This window comes from Pieris brassicae, chromosome 7 (assembly GCF_905147105.1).
Source record: "Pieris brassicae chromosome 7, ilPieBrab1.1, whole genome shotgun sequence".
Classification (NCBI taxonomy): Eukaryota; Metazoa; Arthropoda; class Insecta; order Lepidoptera; family Pieridae; genus Pieris; species Pieris brassicae.
Window position 1 is genome coordinate 20,000,001 of NC_059671.1, and position 12,238 is coordinate 20,012,238.

At 32.8% G+C, this 12,238-nt stretch overlaps 1 protein-coding gene and 1 long non-coding RNA gene across 2 annotated transcripts; both read right to left on the reverse strand.

Moving 5' to 3' along the window:
* Positions 1-1,232: 1,232 nt before the first annotated feature.
* Positions 1,233-4,188, reverse strand: LOC123711592. Its single transcript, XR_006753979.1, has 3 exons — positions 4,080-4,188; positions 2,009-2,200; positions 1,233-1,576 (listed from the first exon to the last, which is right to left on the reverse strand). It is a non-coding gene; the product is annotated as an uncharacterized LOC123711592 (long non-coding RNA).
* Positions 4,189-5,326: 1,138 nt separating this feature from the next.
* LOC123712279 (inducible metalloproteinase inhibitor protein-like) lies at positions 5,327-11,742 on the reverse strand. The gene is made up of 5 exons (XM_045665290.1): positions 11,556-11,742; positions 10,509-10,709; positions 7,113-7,274; positions 6,628-6,672; positions 5,327-5,684 (listed from the first exon to the last, which is right to left on the reverse strand). The coding sequence occupies exons 1-5, from the start codon at positions 11,707-11,709 to the stop codon at positions 5,464-5,466; spliced, it is 783 nt and encodes a 260-aa protein (XP_045521246.1). The 5' UTR covers positions 11,710-11,742; the 3' UTR covers positions 5,327-5,463.
* Positions 11,743-12,238: the final 496 nt, after the last annotated feature.

Sequence of the window (12,238 nt, forward strand, 5' to 3'; positions counted from 1 at the left end):
TTTATTGAGAAATACTGCCACAGGTTTGGGACAGTTCGTCGAAAGAGCACTGTAAAAACTACTGCAAATTAAAAAAAATGAAAGGTGATGCCACGATAGATGATTTCAAAAAAAAGATTATCATTTTACGTTCAACGCATAGGAAGGAATTAAAAAAAATACTAACCTCAAACTCAAAATGTTCAGGAGTCAGCAGCGATGATGTTTTATACCAAAGTTTCTTAGGTTTTCCATATACTGACGTAATAAATATTGAACGTGTGTCTGTATATTAATCCATCATTAAAAGCAGACATCTATCAACAAATAATGAACTGACGACACAGTAAATACCTACGTTATTTGTAACAGGCGCCTGTCGACGTCGGAAACTAAGCGACTTGATTGAAAATCGATATTTAATTAACTGTCTAGAGATTCAATTAACTCTCTGATTTAACTACTTTACTGCGACATACATACTGTGTGAGTATTCTTCGGCATTGCAGAGTACATGTGTACCTCGTTACATGACCATTTACCTACAGAAGTAACTAAAAACAATTGTAAAAGATAAGAAATATATATCAACATTTATTTCATTAAGGAATACATAAAAATAAGTAGAAACACGTTTTAATCAAAAATGTAACCACCAATCTAAAGCTATCACCAGCAACCCTAATTTACAGTTAAGTTGCTGGTGATAGCAACAATAATAAACAATGATATTAGACTAAGACTTATAAAGTAAAATAATTGTTTTTCACGACAAATGTATTACATAATTGCTAATTTATATTAAACATTGACTTTCAGGTGCATACTATGATACTATATTGTTTATACAAGTAGACTCGGTGCCTAGAACACATAGAAAAATATTCTGATGATGCATTTTGCACCTTGTTCGAAACCAATAGGAGTCAATATCATGTGTACACACACCACACTGGCAAAGATCTGTATTCGCTTTACTAATTTGGGAGTACTGTAATGGCTGGTTTACATTTGCTATAAATTCCGTGCTAATTAGCATGGTTTTTTTAGCATGCTAAACTAAAGGGGTGCTAAGATGCCGATATACATTTGCTATGCTATTTTCATCACAAGTTGTCTGAAAAGCGACGAAAGCACTCGCATCGCAAGTAGAAAATATGGAATCTCTAATTAGTTTAGTTTAGTTAGTTTCACATCATTTATATTTATGTTTAAAGTTTAACCGCACTTTTTTAAAACCACAGATAACGATAAGCGTGCTTTATAGCATAGTACATTCACTTTTGCGAAATGCGTGTTTTTTAGATTTCTTGGAAAAATAATGCTAAAAACGTATTAAAAAGTAGCAAATGTAAATAAGCCTTAAGTCAACACTATATTATTTTATTAGATCTTTTTATTTTTTAGATTGATGGCTTGGGTGGACATTCCGTAATTGGTATACATTTTCCATCTTCATCCCTTGCATATCCATTTTCACAATAACATTTCTCGTTGCATTTGATGTTCAAAATTGGACAACTTTCATTTAATGTGGCGCACTCTGTATCGCACGCTGAACCGCATGAGAAAAATTCGTGTTTTCCGGGACATTTGGCTATAAAAAGTAATTAAAAATCCACTTCAAATACATGATTGTGACTGAAAGGGTAAGAACTTACGATATAAAATCGCTTCTGAAGTATTTTAGAGCAAGAAAAGTGCGTACCAATTCTTAAAGGCCGGCTACGCACAAGCGAGCCTTCTGGCATTGTGAGTGTTCATTGGCGGTGGTATCACTTAACATCAGGTGAGCCTCCTGACGTTTGCCTCCTATTATATAATAACATCGTTAATAACATAATTAGATTTGACTAGGCACCTGGTAGATAGCACCTGTAACCCTAGAGCTGGTGATTCCCTTTCTCAACGAATAAGTATCGCAATACAGCGAGGAAATGCTGCTAAATTTTCAATTATTATTATTACTATACAGGTTAAGAATATTGTAAATACTGTTTGAAATAAATATAAAAATATATTAACATACCACATTGTTCGCCTGTTATGCAGTCGCCATTGAAATTTCTATAAAAGCCAGGTTTGCAAACACACTGAGGTCTACAGGGTTGTATGACATCCAGGCAGTTGAACATAATTTCACGATTCCTACAAGTCTTCTCCGGTGGACATGAAAATACGCAGTCCAAAATTTCGTTAGCTCGGTAACACCGCATGGGGTCTGTAAAATAAAAATTCCCGAATGGGTTATATAACCTCAACACAACTGCGACTCGTTTCGTTTCTTAGTAACACTATTTAATTGTTTTTTTTTTAATAATCATTATTTTCGACATCCGTCTGATATCGCGATACGAAATTAACATTAAAGTCACAGGGATCACGTATTAGGGATTACGTACAAGGTACTGGTGCAGGTTACTCCGCCAAGCACTATACAAACGTGCATTATATGCAATGAAACAGGGTTTATCTTCTTCTACTAATGAGAAACAAAACGACGTTTAAAATACTAACAAAATTAAAATGCGTTTCAGTGTAATAATTTTACAGTGATACTGAATTAAATATATTAAAAAAAATATGTTTTTTTTATATTATGATTACATGAGCTTAGTGTATAAGTTCGTATTTGCCAATATAGAGGAAGTGAGGTAAACACTGCGTGTTACAATTGTTTTATTATGTTTACATGCAAATCTCAATAAAGATAACGCGGTGGCCGATTCACCATAGAGAGCATTTCTGTACTCTCTAACCCGAAACAATCATTAAAATGTCAGGAACTTATTCAATAACATCTACGATTATTATTCTTATATAATTAAATATTTATAGTATTACATATCAGAGGCTTAAATTTGCCGGCCTAACACAGGGAGTACTTTGAGAGCAGGGCTTCGCCGCCACCGAAATTATTTATTTTATACTTCAGGCCCTATCCCAGCACGCATTGCTGTGTCAGTGTCTCGGGGTGGACTGCGGTACGCAATGGAGAGCTGGAGCGCTGAGGCGCGCCGGCCCGTAATAACACTTAATTATGTTAAACATTAAATTTATGTAATTTTTTTTCTGAAATGGATTCCTTGGTTTGCGATAAAATATATCGTGTAAATTTCAAAATTATGTTCAATATACATTTTCGTCATAAAATGAATTCAAGGTGTCAAGAATTTGCTATTTGGATTTTTTTCTATCGAGGGAAGTTATTTAAATCGTATATCAATCTTTTAAACCGGATACATAAACTACTCAACTCCACTATATATTTTTTCCATTCCCCATACTTCAAAAAACGATGACAAACAATGGAAAGAAACAATGTACTTTTTGGAGTTGTGCGTCCATATAAGCCCTTAAACAACAACATTTTGTTGTTAAGTAGTTATAGAGTATCGATAAGTAGGTACAAGTGCACCAGTCTCACGAGAATAATTTTTTCATCGTCCTTATAACTTTTACAACAATAAATAAGATTACAGTTGAGAAGGTATAGGGAGACTGGTTTCCAAACTAGGTAAGAACATATCATAATCGGTAACCAAATTCAAGATATTATTTTAAATTTATGTCGAATTTATAAATATTTATCAATATATCGGATTGTACTCCTGACGTTTCATACGTTGGAAGTAAGAGAGCATTTAGTTTTTACTCCAATAATAGATACAATTGGAACTTGATTAACGTTATTTAAAATAGAAAAACTATACGAAATTAATTTGGACATAAACAACTTAAGGGGACAGACAAGGCCATGATAATGTATCAAATATTCGCGGTAAGAGTCTCGCGGTCTTGTCAGATTGCTGGATCTAAATCTAAGCAGTTAGGTTAGCATCATAAAAAAGTATGAAATAATTGAATTCGCTCTTTATTTTTCGCAGCAATTGGCAAGTGGACGTTCTACCTATTTAAAAAATATTATTTAAGTATCTATATTAAGTTGAAGAAAATTACTTTCTGGCTGTTTAAGAGACTTACGTAGACTTACGGGACCATAAAAAACAAAATTTCGAGACAAAAACTTTCAATGTATAAGGATTGTCCCAGCCGAGATTATATATTTGATGAAGATATTGCGATGTTGGAATACATACCAGCCTCCAAAGATTGTACACCGTAGACGATGAATAAAAAGCAAAGCACACGAATATTGTAATAATAGTACATATTGTTGTCGTGATAAAACCCGTTCTGCGAATATCCTCAAGTTGTTGTTTTATTAATAGGTTATTGTATCTATAACGATGTATAGTGCATAAGGTTATTTCCCGTCCGTTAGTAATAATAATAAACATATATTAGAAAAAGATAAAAAATGGATTTGTTTATTCAGTGGTTTTTATAGTACATGAGAAACATGGGATGGGAGTGATTGAGTGTGACTAGAATCTTGGGTACCTGAGCAAGGGCTAAGAATCAAGCAGGCGCATTGTATAACACCCCTGAGCTGGCCTTTTTTCGAGGACAGCATATGAGTATCGCAATGCCAGCTTCAGCTTTCTCCAATAATAGAGATATTGACTTTGCGTTTTCGTAGACAATTTCCGGACATCCGTAGTGCTAATATCGCGATACGAAATTAGCATTAAAGTCACGTATTGGTTAGTACATGGGGCCGGTTCGTCGGCAGGGTACTTCGCCAAGCACTATATAATGTGTATTAGATGCAATGAAACAGGACATTCCTTGTTCTACTACTGTGAAACAAAATGGCGTTTTAAATAGTTATTTTACAGATTTAAAATATTAAAACTGTGCCAACAGCGTGGGTTTAAAAAAAACCATCAAGTTTAATAATTATTAAAAGATTTATGATACATTTTTTCTGGTTTTATAATAATTGTTTGTGACAAATTAATCACGCGGTGGTCCAAGTTCGGGACATTCGCGAATAGGCGTGCACGGTCCGTTGGCATTTTTTCTTAGGAAACCCGATTTGCATAAACAGCCAGATGCGCATTTCTCCTCAGAGTCACAATCATAGAAAGCTACCAGTGATTTACATGTATCAGGTGGGCAGGATCTCTTACACCTAGCGTATTCTTCATTTGGTGGGCATAATAATGGTTCTGCAAACATAGAGAAAAGGAAATAAAATAAATGAAAAATGTTCAGATTTACTTCTAATAAAAGCTATTAAGGATATGATAAAATATATGAATATAAAGGATAAGAGGAAGGAAAACCCGGCAAAGAGTAAAAACAAAAATTCCATTGTGTAAGCCTTCGGCATATACTACATTTACAAACTTAGTGTGTAACTATTATTGGAGATTAAATAACTATTATCAATGTGCCAAGTTATTGACTACAATATTTATATTCAAAAATAAAAACAATACATATTTCAAATACGTTTAATTCTCATAATTTAGCATTTTGACGTCGTTTTGGCGTGCTTCACTGCTGGGACGAAGTTTATATACTTTACGAAAATAAACGAACAATTCATTAAGTATATTAAAAACAGGATAAGATTTATAAGAAATCTGGTGATGATGCAAGTTGAGGACATTCGCGAATAGGCGTGCAAGGTCCGTCGGCATTTTGTCTCAGGAAACCAGATTTGCAGGCACAGCCAGGTATGCATTGTTCTCTAGAATCACATTTAAACCTTGCAACGAGAGATATACAGGTATCAGGTGGGCAGGATCTCTTGCACATAGCATATTCTTCGTTTGGTGGACATAACAATGGCTCTGCAAATGGGAATACAATGAATGCATAGATTTATAATAATAAAGAGAACATACATGTTCATAAAGTTTTATGTTAAAAACTTTACTACAACTAATCAAAGGAGCATCAGATTTTTAATAAGATCAGACGGCCAACCAGGCTCCAGAAGAGAAACCACTCCTTATATTGAAATTGTATTGTTTTTACAACGAACTCCTAAGCGAAATTATCACTGGATAAATTCAAAACTCTGATTAAATCTAAATTAATCAATAAAAATAAATGTGACGATTAGTATTGTCTTTTGTTAACATAGCTTTTACACATTGAAAGAAAACACTTTTATAGGGAAGACGGCCTAAAATTATGAAACACCTGGGATCCAATAATATCCAAATTAAAACCCCAAGACAAACAATCCGCGAAAATAGAGGACACCGTGAGTCATTTCTGCAAAAACCCCTCATCTTTTAATCGACACCAACTCCGGGGAAATAAATACAGATAACACAACTTTCTCTACAGCTGTGATACTTTTTGGCATTCAACACCTTTTGTCTTCAGTCACCGTGACCACGCACTCGAAACGTCGGAAAAATTTAAAATTCTGTAAAATAATTCTAAGTTTATTATTATTATTTATTAATACTTTCAATCCGGTAAAAAAGTGTTTTTTTCAACGTGACGATTGTTTTATATTATGGCTTCTCTGCCTTACAAACAATTTGTATGACTCAAAAGAGTAGCGGAGAGTTACTTGCCAGTTCTTGTTGCCCGCTCTTCGCCCTTGACTTGCGAACTGGTAGTAAATGTAAATTTAGAATCAATTTAACATATTTCCTGTTGACGTTCATAAATGTGCTTGGTATATATTGAGTTTGAATATGATGTTATTGTTCAGTCAAATAACGCAAAGAAAAGAATGTATGAAAAAATATTGAATAAATTTTTTTCGAAACTTACCACGATGTATATGACTTTTCGGACTTCTCACTTGTCGATAGTATGCTGAAAAACATATCAATATGTTTATTATTGTACAATCACAATCGTATTGACAATTTTGTAAGCTTTCAAATATTTTCTTGGCGAATTAAACTTACGAAACACCGTTATTTCGTAAAACCAGAAACTTTAATATCGTTCGAGAAAAAATTCTCAAAATTAAAATCCAGTCGTCTTATTGTCAAAGGCTATTTATAAAAAATTATAACCTTTGTTACTAAGCCATAATGTAGTACTGTATTATAGTAGCGAAATAATTTTTGAAATACGACCAGAATTTTTAGAAAATCTCTAAAACAACGTTACAAAGATAAATAAGTTTTTCTCTTTATAATATCCAACATAAATCTTTCGATATATTACTCGATCAACGCACTTTGAATATGTGCGTGGGTATACTAATTACATTAAAAACAATGTCTTAAACAGAAACTTATGCTTACAGCTGGGACATTCTTCTATCGGTATACATTGTCCTTCATCATCTCTGGCATACCCATCTTCACAATAACACTTTTCATTGCATACAATATTTAAAATAGGACAGTTCGTTCGATTCATCTCGTGTAACGTTGAGCATTCGTTGTCGCATTCGGGTCCGCAGAAAAATCACTCATGATCACCACATTTGCCTGTAAAAAACATATTTATTTATTAAAATTAACCACGTCATATATAATTCTTTAATATGACAATTATGTAATAAATGTTAAATGTATAATTAAACATAAATGTTAAAAAAACATGCTTAACAACGCGGGTTAGGTATCAGATAGGGGCTTAAAAACGCTTTTTTAAGCAATATTAAGCTTCAAGCAATAAATGCTTATAATCGTGAGTCATATAGTACTAGCTTAGAGTTTTTGTTTTTATCACCAAAACATCGCGAGATCGGATATATTAACTCAAATCAAACACACAAAGAACGATTCTGCAGCCATTGAAACACAATTGTATCTTAAAATAATAAGCCGTGAGTACATACTTCGTTTTGATATATTTTTTGCGCCGTTCTTCATGTTAAGCATGAAAGAGAGGTACACAAAAGTCGTAAGGATATGGGATTAGTAGGGACCTCGACGTCCGTCGTTCTACAACTAAGCGTTTTCTAAGGCAGTTTTCTGCCACGCACCACTACTATGTGTAACCAGCTACCAACTGAAGTATTTCCGAACCAATTCGACTTAGGGTCCTAGTCGTACGTTTCCCATTGATAAACTTATATTTACTGATACCAAAAATTATAAGTCTCAAACGAATAGGCAAAGTTTTTCTGATTTTTTATACTATACGAGGACCCAATAAGGGCGGTCATCGCAGCCCATGGAACCCATTTTAGTGGCGTTGCCGGCCATCAAAAGGCATTATAATTATAATATCATACCACAGTATTCTTCAGGTAGCTCCGGTAGAGCCCTGGCTTGCAAACGCATTGCATTGTACAAGGTTCTATCGCATTTAAGCAACTTTTACGTATTTCACCATCGACGCACTCACCTTGGCCGGGGGCATGATAACACGCAATGCAGGTGCTCATCTGAACTGAGGCATTCTATTAGGACTAATTAACATTTTTATTTAATTTGACCTCACCTGGTGATTTCCTCACGCAAAAAATAAGTATCGCAATACAACGAGGAAATGCTGCCAGCGTTAAAGGAACACTACCACAGAGATCAAGCGTTTTAAATTCGTTTTAATTTTCTATTCATAAATTTTGATTACTTTAATATAAAAATGTACCGTATTTACAATATTCTTAAACTGTAAAAATAGATAATCTATATAAATAGATAATAAGGAAGAAAATACAAAAATATTGTATTTCACAAAATTGTTCTTCTATTTCAATAACAGTGCTTTAAATATTTTTATTAAAAGCCAAATACGTTATGAAAACGATTTTGGACATAATACAAAATGTATAATTATCAAAAATATTGTCAGTCACGTGACACAAGACGGCCACAGCACAGAACACGGCGGATTCTTAATTATGAATGTTCATTTAAAATTGTTAAAACTAATTGAATGATAAGTAACAATACGTATAGAATATATAGTCACTAATAAATAATCTTAAATGATTTTGAAATCTTGTCAAATATTCTATTTGTCGACTCACTTTTTTGCCATGCACCTAGTGTCTATCGCTATGTAATGATGAACATTTTTCTATATAAGGAAACGTTAAGAGTCAAAACTTACCAGCTTCCAATGTAGGCAAACAGTAAAGGAAAAATAAATAATAAAATACACAAATCGAGTACATTTTCCTCTAAAGATAAAACCCGTTCTGAGATTAATTCAAACGAGTGTGATATAAATACGTCAGGATTGTTTGGTTTTTAGGGATGCACGCTTCATCTTAGTCGTAAATAATTGTTATGGTCCCAAGTCACGAACTTGGTAGATTAATTAAAATTTTAATTAATAACCACCTTAATCTATTAATATAATAAGAAACTTAACCTACTCTGTACATAAAAATAAATAAAACTAAAATTAATTTAAATTTTTTGTTGGAGTACTTAATGCAGATGCTTAGTAAAAAATTGTATAAACATATTAATATAGAGATGGATCTAAACGACATATATATATTCAACTATCCATCAACGTCAAATATATATATTAGAGTAGCCGTCATCATATGCAATTCGTGCCGTTTTCCTTATGCGAGGGTTTAGGTAAAAAACCTCTGCTAATGATTGCTGTTTACCTTTCGTAATAGTAATAAGTGTTAGTTTACCGGTAAAGAGAATGTGAATAATATTAAAGTTTTAATTCGAAACCTGTGTCTACTCCAACGGCAAATTGTTACTCGTACATTACTAACATTGTACCAAATATTACAGTATTAGTAAAAAATGCGCCTGACAATTATTATTGGCAATCAATATTAAACGGCGTTCAGTGTTTTTGCTGTATATTTTTTTATATTTGTTATTGATGTAATCAGCTTTTGTTCGGAATTGTAGACACTGAAGTAAAATCAGTAAATAGAAACCCTGTCTAAAAAAACTACACTCAATAGTACACTATAATAGTAGTTACTTGTCTTAGAAAAATATAGTTAAATGTGTCTGGTCCCCACAGTGGATTATGATCGATATACCTATTAAATCTTAAAATATTTGATACAAAAATTAATAAATATATGTAATACAATTAATGTTTCGTTTAATCATATTGCATGTTAGTTAGTATTTTAGAAGTATTTTTGGGTCATATTATGATAATCAAATAACTGTTGTCTTACTAGAGATGTTTTATATTTCTCCTCCTAGTTGAGTTTCTGCATTCAATGGAACAAAACTTTGTAAATTAGGTAAGGTAGTTACGTAGTATCACATTTTGATGTTAAAGTTTTCATAAATAGGGTTAAGCAAGGTTTACTAGATTTTCTTTAAACAATTGTGTATTATTTTCATTGGCGTCAATTGGTTGGATTTTGGTGAAAATAAAATAACAATCTTCATTCATAACAGTTTATTTAGCGAATGTAAAGTAGCCGTTATTGTGTACCTTGTGATCGGGCTGAAAAGGAAACTAATATTTAATTATTTTATTCTAGTTTTTATTTTTATAAAGGAAATAAAAAGACCAAATTAAAAATATTTTAAAAGTATTGTTATCTAGTCTAATTTGTCTGAGCCTGTTGCTAATCTGTGCCGTTATGACGCTTTAATAAAACAGAACTATCAATTAAAACCGCAACAATTTTGTCACGTATGGTAAGTTTTTATGGGGGTTTATACAATGTTTTATTTATAATAAATTAATTAGTACTGGTCAAGTATTATGAGACATCGAATTTTGTAAATATATTCCCTTACGGCATTCACAGTACGGCACACACGCTCCATTTTTATTCCTCCAATGAAAATCAATGCAGCGACATCTTGGTCTGCAAATGACTACGTAGCGAATGGGAAATCTAGATCTACATCTACGGCCATCGGGAGATGCATTTGAACAGGACTCGGAACAAACTGGACAGGATTCATACACCTCGTTAATGCCACATGGGTATGGGGCTGAAATGAGCAAACATATAACTAATTATTGTGAGAAATTTAACATGTCTATAATACAAAGATCAGACGATCACTAGATAACCAACATAAACTTTATTTTCGAAAAAATCTTGAACATTTTTGTTTGTTGGTTGTTTAATAATAATAATTATGGTTGTATAATCTAAATCCGCATATTCTGCGACATATAATGGCGTGCGTTATATGTCTTACATAATTAAAAGTAGAATTTTATACAGTAGTTACATATTAAATTGCCAATCGTATCTTCAAAGTCAGTTCTTATATTAATTTATCACTGTTTGACCTATGTGAAATAGGTCCTATTAATACTTTGAAACGAAAAAATAACGTTCGCGGGTTCAATTTAATTGTAAATAAAGTATAAGTATAATAATATTTTGATAAAATTTGTCGTTTTGAAAGTGATAAGTTTGTTATGGAAGAAGAATTCATTACTTAAAAAAAAGTCTATCAATAAATTAAAATTAAATATAAATTAACTTATGACGAATAAACATATTTGCGGCAAAATAACTAAAATCACTATGCAGTATTGGCCAACAGCATCTTATGCGTCACGCGGTGTGATGCGTCATGAAATGACATACGTTTGTCCAATCACAATCAAATGCGCGTTTCGTCTTTAGCTTTATATTTTAACCCCTCATTACCAGATTATTCGGATGATCATCCACAATAAAAAATTGACAATCAGCTCTACAGGAATAGTCTTATACTAAAATCAACTGTCCAACCTCTGTCTAAACCTATATGCATAAACACTGTTAAAGTTATCTATTAACAAAACGGACAGTCGTGCATTTGAATTTTCTTGTAACTTACGACAGTCTCTGGTGGATATGCAGGTTCCATTGCCAGCTCTGCTACTCATCAAGGTGCACCTGCAGGGTCCCTGCGGACAAGGATCAGGACATGGGACATTTTCCCCAATAGGACAGCAGTCTGCGACACAATCATTGGGGTTGTTTTTCGCCATTTCATAGGGACCGCATTCGAGTTGATTGTCTTTGGCTATGTATAAAAAATTAATTTAGTTAAAAGTGTTTATTAAGTTGGTACAAATTCTTTAAATCTTTTAAGAAATTAACACCAGAGTTTTACAAACTCTCTACTCCAAGATAGACATTAAGATAAGATATTAATTACATTTTAAGTACTTCTACAGTTGGAAATATATAAAAAAATCTTTGTTTGCGTTTTTGTACAAAATATTTCAACCATTTTGTTTTAACCTGCGAAACTTTTAAACTTAGTTTTTGGGTACCAAAAACTTAGACTACTTTATTAATACAACTTACCATATCCAACACAAACAAGACAAACAAATATTAAAAATCGCCAACGGCTAATCATCGTGAGTCGTGGGTGATATGTGTGGTCGTGTCTTGATAAATTTTATTGCTCTTTAAAGACGCTCGCTTATAGTGCGTCACATTACACTTCTTTTTTGAATAAACGGTCACTTGAAGTTAAGAACTAAACGCTACCCTTGGACACCTGGTGGA